Below are 27,140 nucleotides of genomic sequence, written 5' to 3'. Positions count from 1 at the left end.
ATTAACTAGTTAAATACAAGTAGATCGATGAGACTGAGACTAAGAGAGAAAACCATGATTGGTGGGAAGCTTTCAAGCCGTCTTATGATCTTGGTCGAACCAGTCGGGTCACTTTATGAGGGTAATGCGTACAAGTGCACATTGCTGCGCATGTATACCATTGGTTTGTGCTCTTGTTCTCACTGAATGGATTACATGGAGCATACTAAATTCTTCTAGTACATACATTGAGCTTCTTCACTCTGTAATACCCACCAGCGTAATGGCAGGATGGATACCAGTGGCCCAATAAACTATGCAGTGCTTCGTCCCATACATACATGTCCAACGCACGTACGTCGCGCTCTGGTAAACCCGCGCTCGTATTTAAGAAATGAGACTGAATTTATTCGCGTCCTGAGAAATAGACCCAGCCCGATCGAGGGGAAGTTCAATTAAGGAACTGGTCCATACTCACTTGATTACTTGAAAGAACCTAGACATTCGTGCTTCACTGAGTCTGGTCCCTTCGCAAACTCTAGAGAGCCCGAAGCCATCAATAGTTTCATATTCATAACTTATCCTCTGCTCGTCCCCCCGCGGCTGCGAAGTAGCGACGGTGGACTGGGGGCGCCCGAACGCGAGTCTGGCTCGTGGGTGGGCGGCCCAAACCAGCTCTCATGACCTTGCAGGATGACGGACGAGATATAAGCTGCATGCAAAGGCGTTCCACGGCACTCGGTGTGTACGAGGTCGGACGCAAGTGACACAGCATGAAGCGGTAGTCACGTGGCTCGCTAGATGTTCTGGGCTAAATCGTTCTTTTGCGTCTCCGCAGGTTTCGTTGCAAAGGTTTATGAGTATCAAGTCATCTAAATTTGCTATGTCACACACTCATCTTAGCAATGTCGACTATCAACGCATCAATACATATGCGAGTAGGAGACAGAAGCTGTCACGTGACAGCCCATCCAGCTCCGGAGTAAAAACCAGGGTTTGTCCCGAACTCTTCACACCAGCTAATTGTTGTATAAGTTGCCAAGAGGTTCGTATATAGACGCAAAAGAACATCTCCATTTGTATATCTTCTATCAATTGGGTGGTCTGATGTGTGCACATGCCACGTGATCTAGGAGTTGGCAATCTCCCACGTGCTCCTACGGAATGAGATCTCGACACCGAATACCTATTGTTCGTCATCGCCCCGATGACAATCAAAAAGGATTTTGATAAGGTACGATCGCTTCGCCGGGTGCAATTGTCCTCCACATGGCTCTTAGCGCTGCAAATTACTTCCTCCCACTATCCCTATTGACCGCGGGATTACTGAATTCGGACTCTACAATAGCCCTGAAAGGCATGGACGTGCACATGGCTCAACGAGCCTTCCACTAGTCTTCAATTGTCCTATTTGAACAAGAAAGGGCAATCTCGCATTAAAACTACGGGATCTCGGTAGACAGATTCAGTACGAACACTTGCTCCCTCGTCTAACGTGGTCATTTCAGACCTACCTACTCGACGCATACTCATATTCTCACGTTACTCGAAATGGACGCCGTCTACTCTTACGAATATCCCTCCGAGATTGAGCAACCTGTTGACCAGGAACTCTCCACACGAAATGGAAGCAGCTCATACTGCGTCATTGCATGAATGCGCAAAAAAAATCAAAACAAACAAATCATACACACCCTCCACGATTCGTTCATATCATTATTGATTTTTTAGATTGAAGTGAATGTGAGTTTATCAGCTATCGTCTCGGTTGATTTATATATATTAATACTTGATTTCTCTAGTTGGAAGCACCTTCGAATGCTGTATTATGTCATGTCCTACCTTGGTTTCTCTCTTTGGTCAAATGCTCACTGCTGTTTGTGTTATAGTGTAATAGATCCTCTTCTGTACGTTAACCGTAGATAATGTCGCAATGTACTGGACTGTGCATGCGCTAAACAAATTGGATTGAAAAATGAATTGAGCCTGCACAGGTTGACTAGTTCGAAGGAGTGTGTAAGAATGTTACTGTTGATTGTTTGCGCTCGGTCTTATCAATCCAGCCGAATCCAAGTTTATTATGGAAGTTTTATTGGAAACACCCGTCTGTGTATGGAATGTTATTTAGTAGCACAATTCAAGTCGCCGATAATGATCTCACGCGTGCTCAAGAATACCATAGTCGGATTGATTCGTCGCTCGGCCCGTCTACACTGGCTATAGTTGGCCAGTGTAAACCATACGGATGCATTCACGTGTCCCGTTGGAGCATAGTACTAGTGAATCAAAGTGAGCCTATCCCCATAATTGCTAACGAGTCTTGACACAGACACGCTTATACCTCCATGGCTATTTGGTCGATTTTTACTGAGTTACTACCTATGGATTTGGCTCGAAATTATCAGGCGCCTTGGCTAGATTAGTTCATGAGCTTTCAAGTATGCTGGGAATTACCGGGAATTTACGCACATAGCATGCCGGACTAATTACATCTCTAATGCGAGTCATTTCTGTGCCTGGCTTCCGAGTGAGAAGCGCTATTCGAAAGTTTCGGCCCCGAGTCGATTGGGCTTTCCCGAGAAGACACGCGAGTTATTGTTGAGTCATCTCGATTATTTTGGTTGCTGCCTGTTTTGCATCTGGTTGAGAGCTATAAATTTTTAGTTCGTTGGTTGTCGGGTTCAATTCTCTAAAACAGAACCCACCACTCGTTGAACTACATTAGGTATTAGGCGCTTGCACAGCCGATGTTCACGTTGCCCGGTGGTATGAGAATCAAGAAAGGTTTATGAATGTTGACGAGAGGGACCAACAAGGAGGGAAAACGCACATATTCTACGTATGATACAAACTCATATCCTGACACTGCCTAGCCGGTCTCTGCTGCCTTGCCTACTCCCACGAGCACTCCCACTGTGCCCACGTCCACCTCGATGCAACCTGGTCCTCTCGTCCCCTTCCTCGTCGCTCTCTTCTCTCACTTCCTCCAGAGGTACGCCGTTCGCTTCTGATCGAATAATTTCGGGATCGAACCGGTAAAGGCTGCTGCTCCGTCTCGTGTGGCCGCCTGCACTTGCTGGTGGATTAGCCCATGCAACGTCCTCTTCGTCTAGCGAACCGGAATGAGTTTGTTGTTGCTGTTGGCGCGACGCGTTGAGCAGATGAACGCCCAGGAAGGTGACTATAAATCCGGTGATGAGGGAGACCGTGTTGGTTGGATCGGTTGTGTTGAATCCTCTGAAGAGGAGTGCCGAGGCCAGGATTGTGGCAGTTGAAAAACCAACATAGTACATTGGATTTACCCTGTTACAAACCACACTGAGTGTCTTCATATAGATTTATGAAGAGAGAATAGAACGTACACGTTGGTGGAAAACGTATCCAACGCCTTGTTAAAGTAATTCATCTGCACAGCGATGCACGACCCAACAACGATGCCAAACACCCAGGTGCTCGGGTGTGTGAGTTGGTTGTTCCCAGCAAGGGTGAGTTTGACAGCAACGCCGAACCCTTTGATGGCCATCACGCTCACTGAACCGACGAGAGAGCAAATGGAAATATACACTAGGGGGGTCTTTTTGCCGTAGAGGGGAACCAGGCGGTAGATTGCGAAGAGAGACCACACGGTGACCAGTAAAATGTACATTAAAAATCCTTGATGAAGTTAGAACGGGGAAAACAGCAAGATCATAAGAGGACATACCTGGCTGAAGAGCATACTGTAATATTTCATCAACCGTTTGAATCTCCTTGTCCTCTGGGGCATGAAGAACGATGATAATGGAGCCTAGGAGACATAAGGCACATCCAACACGCCCTATATGACCGAGCTCCTCATGTAGCAGAATTGAAGCAAGGACAGCACTAGGAAAATGTGAGGGAAGTGCAACAGCATAGCCAAGCAAGCTCACCCGATGAGTACGCTAAGAGCACCAAGGGGAGTGACAAGGATTGGTGGAGCAAATGTGTAAGCAGCAAAATTCGCAACTTGATTTTAGGGTCAGTTGCAGATCACTTGTCGCACCACCGAACGAACCTTCCCCGACGATCACTGATGAAGTATAACCTCAGCACGTGTCCCTATACGTGGTATTAGCACACTCACGAGTAGTCATCCCTGCCCACCATATAGGGTTTTTGAGATACGAAAGGTTGTCTGAAGCACTCTGTGAAGTAGGGCCACGTCGCGCAGCATCGTTCAAGCCCTAACCCCAAAAAACATCGTTAGCCTGGGCTTAATACACACTCTTTAATTTACCTTTTTTGTTATAATAAAACTAGTTCCAATGGCCAATGAACTGGAGCATGCCAGTGCCAGCCCAATCCACTTGTCCTCGACCATCGCCGTAGTAAGCTTAAGTGAGAACCAGCACGGATGCTTTCCCTGACATCACGTGACCAGTCTACCCCTTGACTTGGCCCGCCTACTCTCATAGCCCTCCAGTTAGTCTGCATGTGATTACAATTACAAAATAGGGCCATATCACCTGTCTATTATACTCCATCAAATAGACTTCGATTGAGTCCCATTCGGGCTGCATTAATCACCATCTGACTACATTTCATGGGATAACTTCTCTGATAGTAACCATTCGCGTACTACATCTTACACAACCCTTTACTCAGCAGGGTAGGACTATCCACCAAAATATACATGGGAAGATCTTCTCAGTACAAACCCTGTTATCTCTCACCTCGAGCTGCTTACACGTATCATACATATCTTCAAATTTCACCCTCGGGCTGCCGTGGTTATAGGCTTCTCGACATCGCGCGGCAAAAGTCTATGAGCGTAGGAGGATAGAAAGATCACCACGATTCACCGAGGACAAGAATTTATCGAACAATAGAGTTTTTCCTTATTAATGGAGCTGAATTTAGGAACGCCGCCCACTGTCCAGACGCCCACTTTTATCTTGTCCAAAATACTAGATAATGTGATGGTAAGCTACCAGCAGATGTACATCTAAATTAAAACTTGGGTACGGTAAAGTGGATGACGTGATTTGGCTGACGTGACTTGTCGCAAACTATAGCGCGGGTAAACCTTTTTTGTCGAATGCTATTATGGGATAATTCATATCACCTTTGGTAGTGCGGGGATGAACACGACGGTCGCGGCATATAAATGCTACCAACATAATTCTACCACCCTCATTCACAACTTTCACTACTCCCAAACCAGCCTAAGTCATGGTCAATGCTCCTTTGAAGCATGTTATATTCGTTCCTGGTCCTCCATGGGGTATGTCCTTCCACTATGCTGTCCTTCTGATCACTGAGTACAATGTCATAGGTCACCTGCGTCCGGGCATGAAGACTGCACTTCGTCTGGTCGAGAAGTTCCAGGACCTGTTCATCTGTTCGTACATTTATCAATCTTGGTCGTTCTGCTAGCTTACTTACCTTGTACTAGCGCTGTTTGTGTACCAGACAGAGCTACACAAAGCCGTCAAGTACCTTGACGCTCAACCTCCGGTATACACGAGACGGATCAGGCTTGTGACTGAGCCTACCGATGGCCCTTCAGCGGCCTCTGGCCAAATGGTGGAAATGATCGCGTCCCTGGAGGTGTCGTTCGGGTCGTGGATAGTCAAAGAGACGCAGCAAGCGACTGTTGTACAAGTCGATGGACGACCAATAAACCCACCCAGCGTCATCATAGAGGACCTGTTTACAGGCGGCTGGGACTGGCGCGCAGGGAGGCGCATAATCTACCGGTTGTGGGATGGTGGCTCATGCCGGCTGGATCGCTCGTAGCGTACGTGTTACTGTATTCTATCTCTTTGTTCAGTCGACGTCTAACGTGGATTATAGGATCCTCACAACTACGAATTTTGCCGGAGAGGTAGGAGCCTTGCAGGATTCATCTCAACACGAGACGTTGCCTGGAGAAAATCAAGCTCCTGAGGTAAGTATCCTTTGCGATTGCCCACGTCTACCCCACATTTGAACTTTGGCCCACCCTAAATTTAGGATGCCCGTGACCAACTAGTCAGCGTCCCAGGACTCCCACCTTACTACTCATGGGAATCCTACACTCAAGATGTTCCGGGCATTGATTCACTTGCAGTATATCTAATTGCGCGATGGAAGAACATGATCAAATACATAGACACTGTTTTCTTCTGTACAACTTTCGAGACGGTATGGTCCCTTCAATTAGGCCGTCTAGATATCCACCTTATCTATGCACTCATCTAGGAACCTCTGGTCGCCACTGCTCTCCCACATGCCTTCGGAAAGCCCCTCAGAGCCTATTGCGTCGGTCCTTCTGTTGACCTTGTACCGCCTCACGAACCCGATCCCAAGTCGCCTGTCACCCAGTTCCTTGACCGCGCATATGCAGAAAACGGCGCACACTCGGTCATATACATTTCGTTTGGAACCTTATTCTTCCCCCTTCCGAGTTCGATGCCCCATCTGATGGCTGCTCTGGACGAGATCCCCAAGGCCGGGTTCAAGTTCGTGTTTGCACTGTCGTCGAAGAGCGCAACGCTTGACAAGTCGTGGATGGATGCACATGTCGAGGCGGGCAATGCGGTGTTCCCCGAGTGGGCGAACCAAACTGCGGTTCTAGAGCACCCTGTACGTCTTGGCGCCTTTGTAGCTGATTGCTCAAGATCTGACTGACATTTTTCGTAGGCAATTCACTACTTTTTGTCTCATGGTGGGTGGAACTCGTCGACCGAGGCGATTGTACGTGGCGTCCCGATGATTTTCTGGCCGATGACGGTAAGCATCTGCTCTCTACGACTCTCTTATGTTATTTCTAATGTCATACTAGGCTGATCAACCTATGAACGCTATACAAATTGCCTCTGTACATGACTGCGGCTTCGAGCTTCTGCAAGTGCGGACAGGAGCTGCCAGATCTACAGCCTACCGGAGCGGCTCCGAGGTCGAGATTGTGGGGACGGAGGATGCGGTACGCGATGAGATGAAGCAGATACTGAAGATGAGCAAAGGGACGCGAGGCAAGCATCAACGGATGAATGTGCGCATGCTGGGGAAGGTTGTTACTGACTCGCTCGGACCTGGTGGAAGTGGGGACATAGCGTTGGAGAAGTTCGGTCGGGAGATAGGCCTTGCGTGATAGACCTTGAGCCATGGCTAGAAGAGCCGAGAAGATAAATAGACTCTTAGAATAGATGTAAAATATTAGACCAAACTCCCTGTTTGTAACCCATCCCTTTGCGTATACAGATAATGCGATATCATCTCAAACAAGCTCATCTTCCGTTATTGGCCGTAAGTCCGGAATTATATGCCCACGGGAGCAAAATAAACTTTGAGTTTACCCCCACCAGTACCGAAACTTATATCCTTCCGCACCCTATATGCTGTATAAACTCGGGCCGTTCTTGCATTCAAATCTCGACTACAGAGATCGCTTATCGTGCTCATTGGCTCGGCCCTCAAGAAATAAATCAGTATAGCTGTAAATGTATGACGTCCGAGAGCTCAACGCCGCACCTACGGTGCTGCACGTACGATTAAATTAGCGCATGCATTCATCATAAGATTAGTCACACTTACCTATAATAATCTTGCCGGACATAGGTCGCATATGCTTACTAGCTAGTTTGTTGAACTTCTTCACCTGCTGCTTTGTAATCGACGAAGATGAGGTGGGGGCATCGAAAATGCCAAACATACTGGGGAGGGGTTACTATTTAAATGATACTCGCAAAGCTTGACGTATGGTACACATAGTTGTACGTTTAGTACTATTGTTTATTCTGCCTGGTATAGTTCCATATGACTATCATTCACCCTTCCACATCCCGCCGCTTTCTGATGAATTTCCTCATCGCCTTCTGGGGGATTTACACGGGCTACCTCAAGCCCCAGGTACCTCTGGGTAATACCAATATTAGCCGAGTACTACGCACCACCCACACATAGTAGAGTCACGACTGAGTTTATCCAGCAGCTGCCATTCAGTACCCACATGGGTAGCGCTCAACCAGGACCTCTGTCCATGCTAGACCCTAATTTATCCTTGGATGAGAACCATTGCCTCTGACAACACGTGACCCGTTTTCTTAAATACCACGTGACCTGTCTACTCCTTGAGTCTAATCGTCTTGTTTAGCACCTCTCATGGCTCTATACATAGTTCATCTGGATGTAGTTATGATAACTAAATATGAAAATTTCACTCGTTTGTTGTTAGGCCCGACTCGATTGCATCCTAGTTGGACTATATTGATCATTATCTGACCACGCTTCATGGGCTTCTCTGACGCCAACCTTTGCGGCGCCGTATCTTCCTCGGTGAGCCATAATTGTCTCTCGAAGGTATCCTAACAAACATCTTCCCAAAGAAAATTCTTTCACCTCCCACTTTGTCATACTTACGCGCATATCAGATGTACGTCCACATTTTATCTCGGGGTGCTGTGGTTATGCGCTTCTTGACATCACGCGGGAAAGGTCTATGAACGTAAGGGCTTAGGAAGATGGTTACAACCCATCAAGGGCAAAAAAAATTTTCACGGTGGCGACTACTTCTTATTTGTGGTTGAATCGAGGGACGTTATCAATTGTCCCGTTGTCCACCCTAATCTTATTCAACGTAGTAGCTGATTTGATAGAAGGCTACAGGTATATGTCCTTGTATTGAAGTTTTGGTTAAGCTGATGGTGCAATCTGGCTGACATCCCTTGACATGAACCTCACCGGGGGTACATTCTTTTTCTTGTATGCTACCAGAACATGAGTCGTATGGTCATAGGTGGAGCGGGAATGCATGCAAAATTTGCAATATATAAGCGGTATCAACACAGCTCCAGCATTCTTATTCGCAGCTTCCGCCCCTCCCAGTCTAAGTCATGGTCAATGCTCCTTTGAAGCATGTTATATTCGTTCCTGGTCCTCCATGGGGTATGTCCTTCCGCTATGCTATCCTTCTGGTCACTGAGTACAATGTCATAGGTCACCTGCGTCCGGGCATGAAGACTGCACTTCGTCTGGTCGAGAAGTTCCAGGACCTGTTCATCTGTTCGTACATATGTCAACCTCGGTCGTTCTGCCAGCTTACTTACCTTGTACTAGCGCTGTTTGTGTACCAGACAGAGCTACACAAAGCCGTCAAGTACCTTGACGCTCAACCTCCCGCATACACGAGACGGATCAGGCTTGTGACTGAGCCTACCGATGGCCCTTCAGTGGCCACTGGTCATTTGGAGGATATAGCTGCATTCCTGGAGGTGTCGTTCGGGTCGTGGATAGTCAAAGAGACGCAGCAAGCGACTGTTGTACAAGTCGATGGACGACCAATAAACCCACCTAGCGTGATCATAGAGGACCTATTTGGAGGCGGTGTGGGATTGGCGCGCAGGGAGGCACATAATCTGCCGGTGGTGGGATGGTGGCTCATGCCGACTGGCACACTTGTAAAGTCGGTATTTCACTGTTATATTTATTTATTTATTTAGTTGACATCTAACGTGAATTACAGGATTCTAAAAGCTATGAATTTCGCCAAAGAAGTAGCAGCTTTGCAGGGTTCATCTAGACATAATGCATTAGTTGAAGAAAGTCAGGTTGATCCTGAGGTAAGTCCTCTTTGCGCTGGTCTAGTTCATGCTTACACGTTGGTTTGCCAAAAACGTAGGATACCCATGACCAATTGGTCAGTATCCCAGGAATCCCGCCATATCATGAATGGGAGTCCAACACTCAAGATCTCCCATATCTTGATTCGTGGACAGCATATATAATTGCACGATGGAAGAATATGTTCAAGAACATAGATACTATTCTCTGTTGTACAACTTTTGAGATGGTATGTTCCTTCAATTAGGCCGTCTAGATATCCACCTTATCTATGCACTCATCTAGGAACCTCTGGTTGCCGCTGCTCTTCCACATGCCTTCGGAAAGCCCCTCAGAGCCTATTGCGTCGGTCCTTCTGTTGACCTTGTACCGCCTCACGAACCCGATCCCAAGTCGCCTGTCACCCAGTTCCTTGACCGTGCATATGCAGAAAATGGCGCGCATTCAGTCATCTACATTTCGTTTGGAACCTTATTCTTCCCCCCTCCGAGCTCGATGCCTCATCTTATGTCTGTTTTGGGCGAGATCCCCAAGGCCGGGTTCAAGTTCGTGTTTGCACTGTCGTCTAAGAGCGCAACGCTTGACAAGTCATGGATGGATGCACATGTCGAGGCGGGCAATGCGGTGTTCCCCGAGTGGGCGAACCAAACTGCAGTTCTAGAGCATCCTGTACGTTATAACGCATTCATGGCATACTGTTTGACTTTTGACTGACATTATTCTTAGGCGATCCACTACTTCTTATCTCATGGCGGGTGGAACTCGTGCACCGAAGCGATTGTACGTGGCGTCCCGATGATTTTCTGGCCAATGATGGTAAGCACATGCTCTCCACTATTCTTGCATCTTATCTCCGATGACATACTAGGGCGATCAACCTATGAATGCTATACAAATTGCCTCTGTGCATGACTGCGGCTTCGAGCTTCTGCAAGTGCGGACAGGAGCTGCCAGATCTACAGCCTACCGCAATGGTTCCGAGGTCGAGATTGTAGGGACAGAGGACGCAGTACGGGATGAGATGAAGCAGATACTGAAGATGAGCAAAGGGACGCGAGGCAAGCATCAACGGATGAATGTGCGCATGCTGGGGAAGGTTGTTACTGACTCGCTCGGACCTGGCGGAAGTGGGGACATAGCGTTGGAGAAGTTCGGTCGGGAGATAGGCCTTGCGTGATAAACCTTAAGCCATGGCTGAAAGACCCGAGGGAATAAATAGACACTTAGGCTTTGGTGGCTCCGTGTATCCGTCATTATGTCATATGCATAGGAGGGAGTCTGAATATGTAAATGTATAAATGTGTGCATACATGATGATCGTTAGGTACCAGTAGGGGGCGGGGGATCCGGCACGAAGTGCGCGAATGAAAGCCGAAGCATCGAGACGCGAGCAGAACTCGCGGGTGGATGGCCAAACCTAAAGATAAGTGGAATATGTGGGAGCACCCATGGAGCAACGATTCGTGAGGAAAGGTACTAGTGCAAGCGAATGAGCCGGTGGGTAGGAAAGATGAAAATAAAGGCGCGATGAGGAATCGAATACGCTATGGAAGTCTGGTCTGGCAGGTGCGACCGATGACCATGTGACTAACTACTCAAGTCCCTGGGCGACCCTACACCTAAGTCTGGGCTCGTGCGTCTCCGAGGGCCCCGACCCACAGCCCCTATCTTACAATAGACGTAAAACATTAGACCAAACTCTATGTTGGTAGCATATATATCTATGTACAAGGGTAATACTATCCCCTTGAACGATTTTGTCTTCCGTTCTTGCCCACATGCATCAAATATTGCGGCCAAAGGTGCAAAGTACAGTTTCAGTCGATCTCCATCTCAATTAAATCTTCATTTTCTCTGAACTTCTCCAGGGTTCTCGACTCAGGCGACTTAGCTCTGGGCGCTCCGGAGGACGCTGGAGATGTTTGGAGAATTCTGTTACAGAGATCTCTAGAGATCTCGGGAGCACTCTGGAGAGTTCTGGAGTTAAGTGGTCCTTTTGGAGAAATAGACGGTTTTGTTGAGATGAATGCTGAATCAATACTAGCTTTCGCAATTGTCTTGCGTTACTAACCTCTGTCTTCATCAACAGCGTTCACCACCCCTTCCTCACCCTTACTCTCCGAGTCATTGTTGGCTTCAATCACTTCGGCCTCTTCGGCACTTATAATAATATTTGGACGTTTTGCGACTTAGCTTGAGCATGCAGCAGGTCGCGTGACTGTCCGCTTCATGACGTGGTGACTGGCATCCGACCTCCTCTACCGTCTGGCCTCGTACACACCCAGTGCCGCGGCACGCCTTTGCGTATTTTTTTTTTTTTCATTATCACACTCACCGTCCCGTAAGGTCACAACAACTAGCTCGGGCGCCCCCATTCTACCCTCGCTGCTTCGCAGCCGCGGGGGTTCCCTGGGCTTTGCCGGTACGGGTCTCCTGGCCGACGTGGACGAGCGGGCGGAGGGTAAGCGCGCGGCGTGTCTACGAAGATCTACGACAATTTGGACGGCTGATTGGTTATCATGAAACAGGTGGGTGATGCTTGCGCCAACGTTTTTGGCGACTAGACCTGCTAAGGCATATGGTGATGGTTAGCACTTAGGCGTCATAGATATTGGCGCGTGGGTCGATGTTAGTGGAGTTTGATAAGAGCGTCTTTTGACCATATTTTACCAGGTAACCAATTTTGACCCCAGGGATACCGTGGCGGATTCTGGAGTGCCCGTCATAGTAGCCATGAACAGAGTTCAGGCCGGAGTATATCTATCTAACGTCAACGAAGGCGGCTTCGGCGGCTTTGTCTTTGGAAGCTCCTGGCCTTCGCTCCTCGATAACGAGTTGGCCAGGGAAGGGACTAGATGGTGATTCCAACGGGCAATTTCGCGGCTGTATGCGAGAATGATGAAGTGCCCACGAATTGGGGGGAGGGGCGGCGCACGGGTTCAGATTTGACTGGGACGGTTCTCAGTTTGCTAGCAAAGTTCTCAATGTCCTTAAGGCACGTGATATAAGAGGGACAGATTGGAGCGAGATGCTCTATGAATTGTTCAGAAGGCCCCAAGTATCCACCTCAAACCCCGGTTCTGGACCCTCCTAAGTGAATCACGTGACCTCTACGCTTCTTGTGAGCCTTGTTTAGCAGCTCTCATGACTCCAGTTAATCTGACTGTAATTAAGGTTGCCGAATAGGTCGATTTTACTCGTCTGGTATCTCACGAGACCCGAATTGTATTCTCTTAGGACTGCAATGATCACTATCTGACTATGATGCATGAGCCAACTTCTGTGGCGGCAACGTGTGCCGTACATTCCCCAAGTCTTTACTTAGCAAGCCTGAATTGGCTATCAAAGACATCTCAACAGATATCTTCTCGGCAAAAATTTCGTTATCTCCCACCTCGGCACACTTGGACATATGTCGGATGTATCTTCACATTTTATCTTGGTCTGCCGTAGTTATGCGCTTCTTAACATCGCAAGGGGAAGGTCTATGGACGTAAGCACTTAGAAAGATGGTAACAGCTCACTGAGAACAATATTATTTCCGATAGTGATGATTGTTTATTATTTGCATTAGAATTGGGAGACGTTATTGATTATCCCAATATCCACCTTGATCCTACCCAACACGGTGGCCAATTTGATGGTAAGCTACAAGTATACGTTCATATGTTGGAAGTTTGGTCTAAGGGGTAGCATATTTGACTTATGTCATCCATCCTGAACCTTACCACGCACAGATTCTTTTTCTTGAATGCTACCGGAACACGAATCCTGCGGACACAGGTGGGGCAGGGGTGGGGCAGGGGTAGCGCATTTGACTTATGCCACCTATCATGAACCTTACCATGCACAAATTATACTTCTCTAATGATACCAGCATTTGAATGCTGTGGGCATATGTGGAGCAGAGGTGGGGCAGGGGTGCGCGACATTTGCGGTATATAAACAATATTAGCACAACTCCACCCTCATTCACAGATTTCGGATATCCCAAACAATTTTGAAGCATGGTCAATGCTCCTTTGAAGCACATTGTATTTGTTCCTTGTCCTGCATGGGGTATGTCCTTCAGCTATACTGTCGTTCTGGTCACTGAGTACAACGTCATAGGTCACCTGCGTCCGGGCATGAAGACTGCACTTCGTCTGGTCGAGAAGTTCCAGGACCTGTTCATCTGTTCGTACATGTGTCAAACTCAGTCGTTCTGCTAGCTTACTTCCCATGCACTAGCGCTGTTTGTGTACCAGACAGAGCTGCATAAGGCGGTCAAGTACCTGGACACTCAGCCTCCGGCATACACAAGGCGGATCAGGCTTGTGACTGAGCCTACCAATGGCCCTTCAGTGACTGCTGGCCAGTTGACAGACATACTCTTATCCCTAGAGGTATCGTTTGGGTCCTGGATAGTGAAAGAGACCCAGCAAGCAACTATTCTACAAATCGATGGCCGGCCGGTAAACCCACCCAGTATGATCATAGAGGATTTATATACAGGCGGCGTGGGATTGGCTCGCAAGGAAGCACATAATCTGCCGGTTGTCGGATGGTGGCTGATGACTGCAGGATCGCTCATAACGTACGTATTTTGCTATCCAATCTTTTTGTTTATTCAATGCCTAAGTTCAAATACAGGATCCTCCAAGCTGCAAAATTCAGGGAAGAGATGGCAGCGTTGCAGTATTCATCCCTGTATAATGTATTACTCAAGGAGGGCCAGGCCGAGTCCAAGGTAAGTGCTCTTTGTGCTTGTCAAGTCGACGGTTAGATGTGGGTTTACCAAAAGCTTAGGACACCCATGACCGGTTGGTCAGTCTCCCAGGAATCCCGTCGCATTATGCGTGGGAATCCACTACTCAAGATCTCCAGGATGCTAATCCACTGACGGCATATATAATTTCACGATGCCACAACATGATTAAGAACATAGATACTTTTTTTTGTTGTACAGCTTTCGAGATGGTACGTTTCATTGATTCGGCTACCGGGGTATAAACCTGATGTATGTGCACATCTAGGAACCTCTGGTCGCCGCTACTCTTCCAGATATCTTCGGAAAGCCCCTCAGAGCCTATTGCGTCGGCCCATCTGTAGACCTTGTGCCACCTCACAAACCCGACCCCAAGTCGCCCGTCACCCAGTTCCTCGACCGCGCATATGCCGAAAACGGCGCACACTCGGTCATCTACATTTCTTTTGGAACCTTATTCTTCCCCCTTCCAAGCACGGTGCCTCATCTGATGGCTGCTCTGGACGAGATTCCCAAGGCCGGGTTCAAGATCGTGTTTGCGCTCTCATCAGAGTGTGCAACGCTTGACAAGTCATGGATGGATGCGCATATTGACGCAGGAAATGCGATATTCCCCGAGTGGGCGAACCAAACTGCGGTTCTAGAGCACCCTGTGCGTCTTGGCGCCTCTATAGCTAATTGCTCAAGATGCGACTGACATTTTTCGTAGGCAATCCACTACTTTTTGTCTCATGGTGGGTGGAACTCGTCGACCGAGGCGATTGTACGTGGGGTTCCGATGATTTTCTGGCCGATGGCAGTAAGCACCTGCTCTCTACAACTCTCCTATGTTATTTCTAATGTCATACTAGGGTGACCAACCTATGAACGCTATACAAGTTGCCTCTGTGCATGACTGCGGCTTTGAGTTCCTGCAAGTTCGGACAGGAGACGCTAGATCGGTGGCCTACCGGAACGGCTTCGAGGTGGAGATTTTGGGAACGGAGGACGCAGTACGCGATGAGATGAAGCAGATACTGAAGATGAGCAAAGGTGTGCGGGGTAAACACCAACGGATGAATGTGCGCATGCTGGGGAAGGTTGTTACTGACTCGCTCGGACCTGGTGGAAGTGGGGATATAGCGTTGTGGAAGTTTGGTCAGGCAGTGGGACTTGCGTGAGAAATCTCGAGTGTTTGCAACACATGCATGCTTTTGTATAAACGGATGATACTATATTAAAATAAAAACTACACTGTTAATGTGTGTGAAAGGAACGACTCAAGTGGTGCTGAAGGATATGTAGCTTATTCGAATGCAGCAATACCATGACATTAACTAACTGCGCGCGTCACTGTGTGACAAGATCTTGAAAATTCATACGTCAGTAAAAAATATCTTTTTCGGTATAATATGGCTTGAAAACTACAGCGCCAGTGTATCCCTTCTACAGTATGGATTAGACTAAGGGAGAATTGGCACCTAAAGTTAGTATATATTGATGTAAGGTTTCACTTATCGTCCACTACTGTAAATACGAACGTCGATGGCGACCGTGTCGCCGAGGTAATGACAATCCGTAAAACACTCGATTGTTGTGGTTGAAAGTAAAGACAGTTATCAGAAGATCCCCCCCCGGGACCTTATAAGGTCAACGGGGTTCGTACATGAGTAAGCGGAATAAACCAAACGAGAGTATATAGTTAGAAATCAGATACAAACAATAGAGAAGAGTGACAGGTGGGCCGAGGTGGTAAGTCGGGTGAGCATAGCCGACTCGATTATGTAAGGGGTTCGCATATAGTAGAGTAAATATACGAATATCAGGCATTCCTTACACTCGCCCTCCAGGTGGCATATAGCCACCTTATTCACTTCCTTCCCTTTCCTCCGTCGGTTCGCTCTCCTCCTTTTCCGTCGTTTCGATCAGATCCTCGACGCGTAGAAGATCGCTTGAGTTCGAGCTTCCTTGGGGAGATGCAAGGTTGTTCAGGCTCGATGGTCTTGAGTCCCTTGTCGGCGTCCCGCATCTCGATGTCTGGCCCGAGGTTGGTCCACTTGGCAACGTGGTCAGTGGCATCGCGGACATCTAGGTCGTCTCGGTCGCCGACGATGGCCGGCTCGGCTCCTGCGTCGCTACCAGGTGAGGGCTCGTCCTCGTCCTCTCCGATGCTGGATTCGGGAGCCTCGACAGTACGTAGTGTCTCAAAGTCGCCTTGTTCCCCCTGACCGTCGCCCAGTGCTCCTCGATCCCCAGTATGAGGTCGTCGATCGCCCTCTCCGTCGACTCTGGCATCTGGGGCATGGGATACGCCCTCCTGATCAGCTCCTGGGGGTAGTTTGCGTCCCCGATCCTGGGTTCGTCTTCTATCCTTAGTGCTCGAAGCGCGATACGGGACATGTCTTCCATGATGTCCCACTCCCTGTCTATGACCCGCTGGTGAGTCCTCTTCACGCGTTCGCTTAGAGTCGTGGTTACTGATATGACGTTCTCGACCGAGAGAATCGCCAGCGATACCTTCCTTGCCAGTTCGTTGACTTGCCGTCCAATCGTCCCCGCCTGGGTCGGTTCCGTCGCTGGTCTCCTCGGATGATTCGCCGGTCCCCTCTCGACCGGATCCGGTAGGGTCGTAGGGACTGGATCGGGTACGCGCTCGTTTTCTTCCCGTTCGCGTTCTTCGTCCGTGCTCGGTCGAGGTACTTCTTCCTCGTACGGTGGATCCCTCGCTAGACCGGGAGGCCGACGTGCTTCTGGTAGGTGATCGGCCGCGATTCCTAGCATTAAGTCGAGTGCGTCGCCGTTTAAGGCGTCTTCCTGTAGATGACCCTTGGTAAGTCCGCTCTCTCGGTCGTGCACGCAATGGCCCATTGGTACTGACGCCAATAATACCTTCGTACAGGTCCATCTGACCTCTCCCGACATGCGGGGACCTGGCCATGTTCGGCCTCCCGAACCGTCCTCGCCTTCCCCTTTGTGGGAGTGGGGCGTTTCTTGCCCTAACGGTTTCGAGGCTGGTCTGGGCCACCGTGTTGAGCAGCCGTAGTAAGCCTGCATCGACTCGTTCGTCGGGTCCTGGGTCGTACGCTGGTGGTGCATCCCGCCGTCGTTCTCGGTCGCGACTGCGGCGTCTTCGCCGGCCGTGGTACATTTTGTAGATAGAGTCAAGTGTGATAATAAAGGATCTAGTCTTAGGCAGTGAGATATGGTGCTGATGACCGGTTGAGGTTCCCATATCGCTTCCTTAAGTACCCTTACGCTTGCGCATTCGAGGGTTTCAGACCCACTATCACTAAGTTCATCGTACGGTACTTCCCCGTCTTCTTTCCACGGTAGCTCTTTAGTGCGGCTGATCCCTAAGGCTTCGAAATATTGTCTTAGGGCCTCAAGGTGCCGTACCACGCGGTATGATTCCCAGGTACGGTCTCCCGATTGCCATACTATCTCAAACATCGCGTTATTCCCCTTGCCGCGATGTCCGCCTATCCGCTCAACCGCCCATTCATCATCATCGGCTTCTAAGGAGGCTATCTGCTTGTAGTTCCTTCCCGGGAAGCGACGATCCTCATATGGTACATGTGGTTTCAGTAGCGACGCGTGGAATATTGGCTTTATTCCTCTTCGCTTCAAGTCGTCGGGCAACTCTACGTGGTAAGTGGCCCCTTCCTTGACCACACCGTCTATTCTTACTGGCCCGATCCATTGCGCCAATAACTTGTGTGGTTTCCCCAGCGGCACTCTCATGTTCTTGGTACTAACATATACTAAGTCGTCGGTCTTAAACGGTGAAGGTCTTCTATGCCTGTTAGCTTCGACCATCTGACTTATTCGCGAACCAATGATGGCATCGTGTGCTATCATTAGTGCGTATTTGATGTTGCGGGCCGCGTCGCGTACCCCGTACATGTCAGTATTGGTTCGCACTAATATCGGACGTGGGGTTCGTCCGTAATTCAGTGCAAATGGACTGAACCCGGTGGTCTCCGATCTAGCCGAGTTTACTGCGAACTCGATACTAGGTAATTTGGTTGCCCAGTCTCTCAACGCTGGGTTTATGCACACGCGTATCAGTGCCAGTATCGTGCGTATGAGTCTTTCGGTCTGCCCGTCCGTCTGTGGGTGGAACGCCGACGACAGTCTCAGTTCGGTACCTAATAGTTCATAGAGCGTCTTCCAGAAGATCGATGTAAATAACTTGTCTCTATCGCTAATGATGATCTCGGGTACCCCGTGCAGCCTAAAGACGTTCGCGTGAAATACCTCGGCCATGTCGCGGGCCGTGTAGTCCGACCTTGTTGGTATCAAGTGCGCCATGCACGTAAAGTGGTCGATTACCACGCATACCATGTCAAATTTACCCAGTAGGGTCGCGGATTCCGTTAATGGTCCCAGGAAATCGACGCCAATCTGTGCCCACGGGTATTTGGGTACCGGTAATGGTTTCAGCAGCCCGTACGGTTTCTGAGTCGACTTCTTGGATGATGCGCAAGACACGCATGCTGCACAGAATTTCTCCACGTCTTTAGCCATATTTTTCCAATATAGACTTTCCCTCATATATGCGTATGTCTTCTTGTCGTACACCACTGTAAGGTGGGTACGCGCTGGTGGAGGCGGGCGCTTGTGGCCGTACTACTACACTAGCTTATGTAATCTAACTGACTAAGGCTATCTACTAACTACTAAGTCGCTTAAGGCGACAACTAACTATCTACTGATGATGCGGAGGGGCCTGAGGCCTGGAGGTGTGATAGGTCAAAATAAGGGGGTGAGTGCTACTGGTACTACTTGGGGGCCGGCTACTTAGCTGGCTGACTACCTTCTCTAATGTGTAAGAGACGAGGTAAAATCAACTTGGTGTCTCCAAGCAATTTCCCTGCTGTATATATAGACAAAGCACACTATCTACATGGTCTGTGCTTGTGAGAGAAAGAAGTATCTAAGACAAATGAGAAGCGTGCTGCGGGCTGCGCAGAAGCGTGGATTTCTCCTGAGCGCCCTTGGCACGGCATCTCGGCGCGGCATCTCGGCATAATAAGCGCCAAGATCACGTGATTGAAAAACAAAAGATATCCAGTCCGTAAAAAATACTACAAATATCAGAAAAATCGTGCGAGTCCAATGGTATATGTTAGGAGGTTATGACATTGCCCCCCCTTAAAGGCTCTTGGCGGAGTCACGAGCCTTTTTCAGTCGTGACTTGTTGAAGCGTTCGATCTCCTCTTGACTATGCTCAAGTAGCTCCTCTGGTTCCCATGAGTTTTCCTCAGGTCCATATCCTTTCCATTTGATTAAGTAAAACCATTTTCCCTGTTGCCTCTTTGAGTCAATGATCTGTTCTACCTCGTATTCCTCTTCTCCCTCTATTGTTTCAGGGGGAGGTCGTTCCAGGAATGGTTGGCTTGGGGATTCGTGTACTTTAGATAGCAATCCTACGTAGAACACGTCATGAATTTTCAGAGTTTCCGGTAGCTTGAGGCGGTAAGCATGACTGGAGACTTTTTCGGTGACTTCGAACGGTCCTAGCCGTTTTGGATCCAGCTTGTTGGAGTTTGTCCTAAGTTCCACGTTTTTTCCGTCCAGCCAGACTTTTTCGCCCACAGAATATCTTGGTACCACTCCTCTTGTGCCTGTCATGCGCTCCTTGGTCATTCTGAGTGCTGATTCCGCCTCTTGCCATTCTCGGGCTAGTGTATTAGCCACTTGATCAGCTTCTGGGACGTTGGCAGGAACGTTAGATGGATTCATGACGGGATTTCTACCATAAACCAATTCAAAAGGGGTTCTCCCGGTGGCGGAGTGCTTTGCGTTATTGTAGGCGTATTCCGCTAGCGGTAACCAGGTAGCCCAGTCCAAGTGGTCGGCAGCAACATATGATCTGAGGTAGAATTCTATGAACTGATTCACCCTTTCTGTTTGGCCGTCCAATTCTGGGTGGTAGGCTGAGGAGAAGGCTGGTTTGACTCCAAGACGCTGGTACAGAGCCCTTAGGAATTTCCCTGTGAACGTTGTTCCCCGGTCCGAGATGGTTTTGACCGGTAATCCGTGTAGTTTCCAGACATGACTAATGAACAAGTTGGCAAGGCCCTTGGCTGTGACCTTCTTTGTGGTTGGGATGAAGTGTCCAAACTTCGAGAAGGAGTCAATGACTACTAGTATTGCATCGTGCCCGTTTGACTTAGGGAAGCCCGTAATGAAATCGTAAGAGATGGTATGAAAAGGGAATGGGGGTACTTCTAAAGGTTTGAGGGCAATGGTTGGTGCGTGAGCACGTTGATTGGTTTGGCATACTGGGCAGCATTCGACCCATTCCTTAGCTGAAGACTTCATACCGGGCCACCAGTAAGACCTGCTGATTAATTCCAGTGTCCTTTGTTGTCCTGGGTGGCCTGCCAGCGGGGAATCGTGGAATTCCTTAAGCAGTCGTTCTTTCAGGGGCTCTGAGTCTGGGACTACTAGTTTCCCTCGGTACCATAGAAGGTCTTCCTCCCAGTCATAGTCTCGGTAGGCCTTTTGGATAGAGGGGGGTGCGTTATCAGCGTCTTCTGTCAGAAACTGGATGATGGGTTCTAGGGATGGGTCCTCCCTTAGTTTGTTCCGGACTTTGGTGACAATTTCAAGTTCCTCTTCTGATGTGTTGGCAAATACCTTGGCTGGTAGCATAACCTCTGGCTCCTGGGGTGCGTCCGTGTAATCTGATCTCCTGGATAAGGCGTCAGGCTTTCCCGATTGTTTCCCTGGGCGATAATGTATCTCAAAATTGAAATCACTCAGGAATACGCGCCATCTAGCATGTCGTCGGTTGAAGGTTCTTGCCTGCATCCAATATTCAAGGTTGCGATGGTCTGTGAACACCTGTACTGGTTTGTCCGTGGCTTCCAAGAAGATCCTCCATTCCTCCAGGGCTTTAATGATTGCCAGTAGTTCCTTGTCGTGGGTGTCATAGTTGGCTTCAGCACCAGAGAAGGATTTTGACATATACGCAATCGGGTGGAGCCGGTTATCTTCTCCCCTTTGGCTCAATATAGCTCCCATGGCTACCCCTGATGCGTCTGTTTCTAGGTAGTAGGGTAGTTCTGGATTGGAGTGGATAAGAACCGGGGATTTGGTGACAAGGGCCTTCAACTCCTGGAATGCGTCTTCCTCTGTTTTACCCCATGACCAGGGGGTTTCCTTTTTGGTGAGGTTGTGTAGGGGCCGCGCAACCGTGCTGAAGTTGGGAATGAAACGTCTGAGGTAGTTGACAAACCCTAAAAAGGCCTGGACCTGTTTTACTGTCTTGGGTTGAGGCCATGATGTCACCGCCTCGACCTTCTTTTGGTCCATGGAAAAGCCGGTGGGGGATATGACAATGCCAAGATAATCAACCGTAGTGACGTGGAAGTGGCACTTGGAGAGCTTGCAGAACAGCTGATTCTTCATCAATCGGGAGAGGACTTCCCTTACGTGGTTAGGGTGGTCCTCCGGTTTCTCCGAGAAGATTAGTATGTCGTCCAAATAGATCACCACTGTGACGTCAATGAGGTCTCTGAACAGGTCGTTCATGAAATGTTGGAAGGCGGCTGGGGCGTTGGTGAGGCCAAAAGGCATTACCAGATATTCAAACAGCCCATATTTAGTTCTGAATGCCGTTTTCCATTCATCCCCTTCTTTGATCCTGACGTTGTTGTAACCCCAGCGTAGATCTAGCTTTGTGAACATCTTTGCGTGCCTAAGTTTGGCCATCAAGTCGTCTTGCCTAGGGAGTGGGTAGACGTTCTTGTGCGTGACGTCATTTAGCTTCCTATAGTCCACTACCAGTCTTAGTGAGCCATCTGCCTTCTTTACAAACATGACTGGAGCGCCGGCGGACAAGGTACTGGGGCAAATCTTGCCCGTTGCTAGTTCCTTGTCAATGTGTTGTTTCAACGCCTTAGATTCCGCATCCGTCATGCCGTATATGGGGCCAGGGGTCAATTTGGCGTCTGGGACAAGGTCTATAGAGATGTCATACTCCCTATGTGGGGGGAGGACATTGAATTCTTCTTCGCCAAAGACTTTAGCAAACTCGTGGTACTGCGGGGGAAGGTCTGCTAAAGGATCTGAGTCCGCTTCTTCTTCTGAGGCAATTTGAACCTGTTCAGGGAATGTGACTGATCCCTGTTGCCAATCTATAAGAGGGGATTCTGATGTGAGCCAAGTCATGCCTAAGATAGCCGGAGTGTTGCCAATTGGGCAAACAAGGAAGGGAATGGAATGTGTATGGCCATTGGCCGAGACCGCGAGATGAACCTGGTGCCATATGCGACCAGTCTGTGAAATTGTACCATCTAACATTCTCACAACTTGTGGATTTTCGAGTTGGGTTTTTGGGATTTTGTACTTTTCAACGATGGAGGGGGAAATGAAATTGGATGTTGCTCCAGAATCTATTAGAGTTTTGATGGGGGCCGTCGGGAAGTTTTGCGCTATTAAATCAATGTATAAAAGGGGGCGTTTATTTGAATCAAGAGCAATAGATACAAATTCGGAAACAATAGATTCTATAGGCGCATTTTTTGTAACCAAGGGTTTGACGGTAATCCTTGGTTTCAGTCTTTTCCCAACTCGTCATCAGCTACCTTGGCTACCTCTTTGATGGTAGCTTTCCAGCCATTGGGGCATTGTTTGATGCCGTGTCCCTTTTGACCGCATTTGACGCACAGCCCTGATGCTCGGCGGCGATCCCTTTCCTCCAGGGTAACGTAATTGGGATCCTCTGATAGGCGGACCCGTTGGGTGGTGGTAGTGGTGGAAGTGGTCGCGGTGACCGGGGACTTGGCAGGGGCCTTCTTGGGTCGGTTCTCCTCGTTTTCCCAACAAATGTTGTCTATTTTGATGGAGGCAGCAAATATAGCCTCAAGGTCATCGTCCGGGATATTGTCCTTGGTGGACAGGAGTTCCTTCACCTTCCAGTGAAGACCGCGCACAAACTGGGCAATGTACGCCTCGGTGTTCCAATCAAGTTCTGCCATAAGATTGCGGAACTCGGTAACGTACTCAGACGTAGTGGTTGTCTGAGTAAGCGCGGCAATCTTCCTGGCGGCTGCCCGTTTGGCGTTGGGATTGGCGAATGCCTCTTTGAATTTGGCCGTTAAGGCCAGGATAGTGGTAGGGGGGTTTCCCTCGCCCTTGATGATGGTCCCTATGATAGGGAGAGCCCAGTCGGCGGCCTTATCAGTCATGTGATAAAGGATCCACACGACCATTTGTTCTTCTTCATCGAATTGATCTCAATGAAGTGCGACCCACAGCAGCATGCAATCCAGCCACTGGGTTGCCTTTCTTCCCCTGGAGTCCCCTTTGTATGGATCGGGGAGCTCCATCTTGGGTTGCTTCACGCTAGACCCTGAGTCGAAGGGGGTAAGGGAGCTGAGGCTCCGCTTAGGCGTGTCGCCAGGCTCTCTCTTAGGGGCCCGCCTGGGTTCTTCCTCTTCTTCTGAGTCAAAGCCCGTTCCTCTTGATGGGCGGAAGGGGGCCTTGAGTCCAGGCCTAACCGTTCCTGGAGTGTGCGCTTCTCCCCCTGTATGTGTAGGGGGAGTGACAGGCCCAGTCGATGGGCCAGGCTGGGCTTGGACTTGGGGTCCTCCTTGATCCTTGTCGCCAAGTAAGTCGGCGGTCTCCTTGCATATGGCTTTAAGCTCAATGAGCTGCTGGCCTTGAGATTGGATTTGGGCCTGCAGGGACCCGACAGTGGCTGTGAGGGCTGTGACAGCCTCGAGGAGAGCGGTAAGGGACGGTTCCGGTTCCATCCTTGGCAAGTCTCGCGGAGTGGGAGATGCGCTGCAAGAGGGTGGTTGGGAATGGGATGGAATGGAACGACGGGAGGATCGGCTAGAGGGACGGGAGTATGGGTGTGGGACTCCAGAGCGGGTAGAGGGAATGGTGAAAACGGCGTGGGGGGAGTAGTGCCTTTATCAGGACTTATGAGCAGTTTTTCTGTAGTATACTGGCGCTAAACCCTTGCGTCTAGTACCTAGCGTTGGACTGTCCCTACGACAAATCAACAGACCTGGCGGTCGTGATATGGGCGGGTTTTCAGCAAGCGGGTATTTCAGCGGTCTAGGGTTGCTGACTACTGAGTTCCGGCAAAACTTGGGGTATGCGGGGGATTAGAGCCCGTCTGCCTTATAGCAATTTGGTACTACCAGGGACCGACGTCTGTTTGATTATTGAAGACGAAAGGCGAGTCCAATCTGGTTATTTCCCTCGTGCTAGTACAGGGGGTCCTCTCCTTGTCGATCAAGCCTACTACAAGTCGATTTTACAATGTCGTACACCACTGTAAGGTGGGTACGCGCTGGTGGAGGCGGGCGCTTGTGGCCGTACTACTACACTAGCTTATGTAATCTAACTGACTAAGGCTATCTACTAACTACTAAGTCGCTTAAGGCGACAACTAACTATCTACTGATGATGCGGAGGGGCCTGAGGCCTGGAGGTGTGATAGGTCAAAATAAGGGGGTGAGTGCTACTGGTACTACTTGGGGGCCGGCTACTTAGCTGGCTGACTACCTTCTCTAATGTGTAAGAGACGAGGTAAAATTGACTTGGTGTCTCCAAGCAATTTCCCTGCTGTATATATAGACAAAGCACACTATCTACATGGTCTGTGCTTGTGAGAGAAAGAAGTATCTAAGACAAATGAGAAGCGTGCTGCGGGCTGCGCAGAAGCGTGGATTTCTCCTGAGCGCCCTTGGCACGGCATCTCGGCGCGGCATCTCGGCATAATAAGCGCCGAGATCACGTGATCGAAAAACAAAAGATATCCAGTCCGTAAAAAATACTACAAATATCAGAAAAATCGTGCGAGTCCAATGGTATATGTTAGGAGGTTATGACACTTCTTGTATCCTAGGTGTGACACTATCAAGTGCGCGTGTGATATCAGTAATGTCCTTATGTGCCATTCCCCGACCGTGGTGTCTGGGACGCATAGGTACGTCCTACCGTGTTCTGTGAAATATAGTAAATTGTCGCGTAGCTTGAATTGAGCGAAACGCGATGGTTCATTCACTATTCTTGCGTAATCCTTGTCACTCTGGTAGCCGTTCGCTATCGCCTCATTCACGTCTAACTCTTTCACCAGCGTCATGATCTGTCGGTGATCTGAGCGGTCTAACGGGTCCCACTTGTCTTGTTCGTTGTCCGCCCGACTCCCGCCCTCCAGCTCAGCGCTTGTTGGTGAGGTCTCTTCTCTTTTGTTGGGCTCAGTTTCTCTTGAGTCCTCTTCCGCAATTTGTTCCCCAACAAATTCATCACGTATGTTGGGGTTCCAATTTTCTTTCACGCGCTCATTTCCTTGGTTACGTGGTGCCCTGATCCTTTGCCCCGCTCTTCCCGGTATTTCCGGGTCGTAGCGAACCGGGGCCACTCTTTTGCGCTCCGGGTTCTGTTGGACGCCTGCCGACGTGGTCTGGCTCTCACTTGCCACCTTGGCCGCCATTCCAGTTACTACTGGTCGGGTCACTGATTGGTTACGCGCGCGTGCGTCCCGTATGTTGTCTCCCTCCTCGTAGTCTGGTACAAACTTGCTCTCCGCACGCTCTGTGCCTTTCCTATCCTCACTATACATTTGCGATAGGGCGTCCGCAAGGACGTTTTTTGATCCCTCAATGTATTTAATTGTGCAATTGAACTGACTCAGTTTCTCTGACATTCGTATTTGTTGCGGGTTAAGATCCTTCTGAGTCTGTAGGTACTCCAGTGCCTTGTGATCGCTGAGTATTGTAAACTCTACCCCATGTAGTAACGGTCCGAATTTATCCAATGAACACACCACAGCTAACGCTTCCCGGTCCGTGACTGAGTAGTTCTGTTGAGCCGTGGTGAACTTGGCGGACCAGAACGCGGCTACTTGCGCCGTTTGCCACTCTTTGCCTTGGCTTACTAGTCCACTCGCCCCTGTCAAGCTAGCGTCTGTAATTAGGTATATGGGTGACTCGTTCTTGCCGTATTTGAGCGCCACGCGATGTCTATCACGGAATTCTTCCACCAGTTTAATCGTGTCACGGAAGGCACGTTCCTTGGTGCCTCCCCATCTGAATGGTGTGTTGCCACTCGCTCTCTTAGCCAACGGCGCCATCGGTATGCAAATACCTGGACAGTTCGGTGCTAGGTATCCAACCGCACCTAGAAAGCTAGCTAATTGTTCTTTTGATTCAGGCGTCTTCCACTTGGACACCGAGTCAACTTTATGCGGGTCCATTCTGATCCCCTTCTCGTCGACTATATGCCCCAGTATACGCAATTCTTCCGCAAAGAACTGCATCTTACTCGGACTCAGGAAGAGTCTCTTGCGCTTGAGCACCCCCAATATGGTACAAATATGTTTAACGTGTTCTTCTATCGTATCTGAGAATATCACTATGTCGTCTAGGTACACGAACATAAATACTCCTATATACGGCGCGAAAATGTGGTTCATCAGCGCTTGGTATGTTGCGCCCGCGTTACAGTCCCCCTGCTGCATTACGTGACTAACCATAGTCCCCATAGGCGTGTGGAACAACGTCTTATGCACGTCTTTGGGTACCACCCGAATTTGCTCGTAAGCGTCCTTCCCGTCCAGTAGCGTTCAATACTTATGCCTACTGACTTTGGCGAGGATATCTTTGGGTAACGGCAATGGTGATGCCATTTTCACCGTATTCGCGTTTTGTTTGCGCTTGTCTAACACGGTGCGTAGCTCGATACTTCCGTCTTTCTTCTTGGGTATGAATAACATCGGTATTGCGTTTGAGCCAGTACTATGCTTCCAGCGTCCCGATCCCAAGTATTCCCTCGCCTTTGACTCAAATTGTCCTTTAAGCGCTTTGGGACATCTCGAGGGTCTAAAGCGGTACGTTCTCTGCTC

The 27,140-nt window shown here is 49.2% G+C and overlaps 7 protein-coding genes across 7 annotated transcripts; 3 read left to right on the top strand and 4 right to left on the bottom strand.

Moving 5' to 3' along the window:
- Positions 1–2,831: 2,831 nt before the first annotated feature.
- RhiXN_08629 (Magnesium transporter NIPA) lies at positions 2,832–4,321 on the bottom strand (the record flags this gene model as incomplete). The annotated part of the gene is made up of 7 exons (XM_043328445.1): positions 2,832–3,282; positions 3,342–3,633; positions 3,683–3,843; positions 3,891–3,966; positions 4,016–4,030; positions 4,085–4,184; positions 4,238–4,321. The coding sequence occupies 7 exons, from the start codon at positions 4,319–4,321 to the stop codon at positions 2,832–2,834; spliced, it is 1,179 nt and encodes a 392-aa protein (XP_043183830.1).
- An 851-nt stretch (positions 4,322–5,172) lies between these two features.
- RhiXN_08628 (glycosyltransferase family 1 protein) lies at positions 5,173–7,075 on the top strand (the record flags this gene model as incomplete). The annotated part of the gene is made up of 8 exons (XM_043328444.1): positions 5,173–5,224; positions 5,276–5,341; positions 5,396–5,735; positions 5,797–5,890; positions 5,956–6,126; positions 6,184–6,567; positions 6,625–6,714; positions 6,767–7,075. The coding sequence occupies 8 exons, from the start codon at positions 5,173–5,175 to the stop codon at positions 7,073–7,075; spliced, it is 1,506 nt and encodes a 501-aa protein (XP_043183829.1).
- Positions 7,076–8,816: 1,741 nt separating this feature from the next.
- On the top strand, positions 8,817–10,720 carry RhiXN_08627 (glycosyltransferase family 1 protein; the record flags this gene model as incomplete). The annotated part of the gene is made up of 8 exons (XM_043328443.1): positions 8,817–8,868; positions 8,920–8,985; positions 9,040–9,385; positions 9,446–9,542; positions 9,602–9,772; positions 9,829–10,212; positions 10,270–10,359; positions 10,412–10,720. The coding sequence occupies 8 exons, from the start codon at positions 8,817–8,819 to the stop codon at positions 10,718–10,720; spliced, it is 1,515 nt and encodes a 504-aa protein (XP_043183828.1).
- Positions 10,721–13,550: 2,830 nt separating this feature from the next.
- On the top strand, positions 13,551–15,450 carry RhiXN_08626 (glycosyltransferase family 1 protein; the record flags this gene model as incomplete). The annotated part of the gene is made up of 8 exons (XM_043328442.1): positions 13,551–13,602; positions 13,654–13,719; positions 13,774–14,119; positions 14,176–14,272; positions 14,332–14,502; positions 14,559–14,942; positions 15,000–15,089; positions 15,142–15,450. 8 exons carry the CDS (start codon positions 13,551–13,553, stop codon positions 15,448–15,450), a joined length of 1,515 nt encoding a protein of 504 aa, XP_043183827.1.
- A 689-nt stretch (positions 15,451–16,139) lies between these two features.
- RhiXN_08625 (Transposon Ty3-I Gag-Pol polyprotein) lies at positions 16,140–18,796 on the bottom strand (the record flags this gene model as incomplete). The annotated part of the gene is made up of 2 exons (XM_043328441.1): positions 16,140–16,691; positions 16,748–18,796. 2 exons carry the CDS (start codon positions 18,794–18,796, stop codon positions 16,140–16,142), a joined length of 2,601 nt encoding a protein of 866 aa, XP_043183826.1.
- Positions 18,797–19,423: 627 nt separating this feature from the next.
- RhiXN_08624 (Retrotransposable element Tf2 protein) lies at positions 19,424–23,469 on the bottom strand (the record flags this gene model as incomplete). The annotated part of the gene is made up of 2 exons (XM_043328440.1): positions 19,424–22,829; positions 22,853–23,469. 2 exons carry the CDS (start codon positions 23,467–23,469, stop codon positions 19,424–19,426), a joined length of 4,023 nt encoding a protein of 1,340 aa, XP_043183825.1.
- A 48-nt stretch (positions 23,470–23,517) lies between these two features.
- Positions 23,518–27,011, bottom strand: RhiXN_08623 (Retrovirus-related Pol polyprotein from transposon; the record flags this gene model as incomplete). The annotated part of the gene is made up of 3 exons (XM_043328439.1): positions 23,518–24,196; positions 25,228–26,843; positions 26,883–27,011. The coding sequence occupies 3 exons, from the start codon at positions 27,009–27,011 to the stop codon at positions 23,518–23,520; spliced, it is 2,424 nt and encodes an 807-aa protein (XP_043183824.1).
- Between the last annotated feature and the right edge of the window lie 129 nt (positions 27,012–27,140).

Source organism: Rhizoctonia solani, chromosome 10 (assembly GCF_016906535.1).
Source record: "Rhizoctonia solani chromosome 10, complete sequence".
Lineage (NCBI taxonomy): Eukaryota > Fungi > Basidiomycota > Agaricomycetes > Cantharellales > Ceratobasidiaceae > Rhizoctonia > Rhizoctonia solani.
Note: the sequence above shows the minus strand (reverse complement) of the source record. Positions and strands in the feature narration are given on the sequence as shown.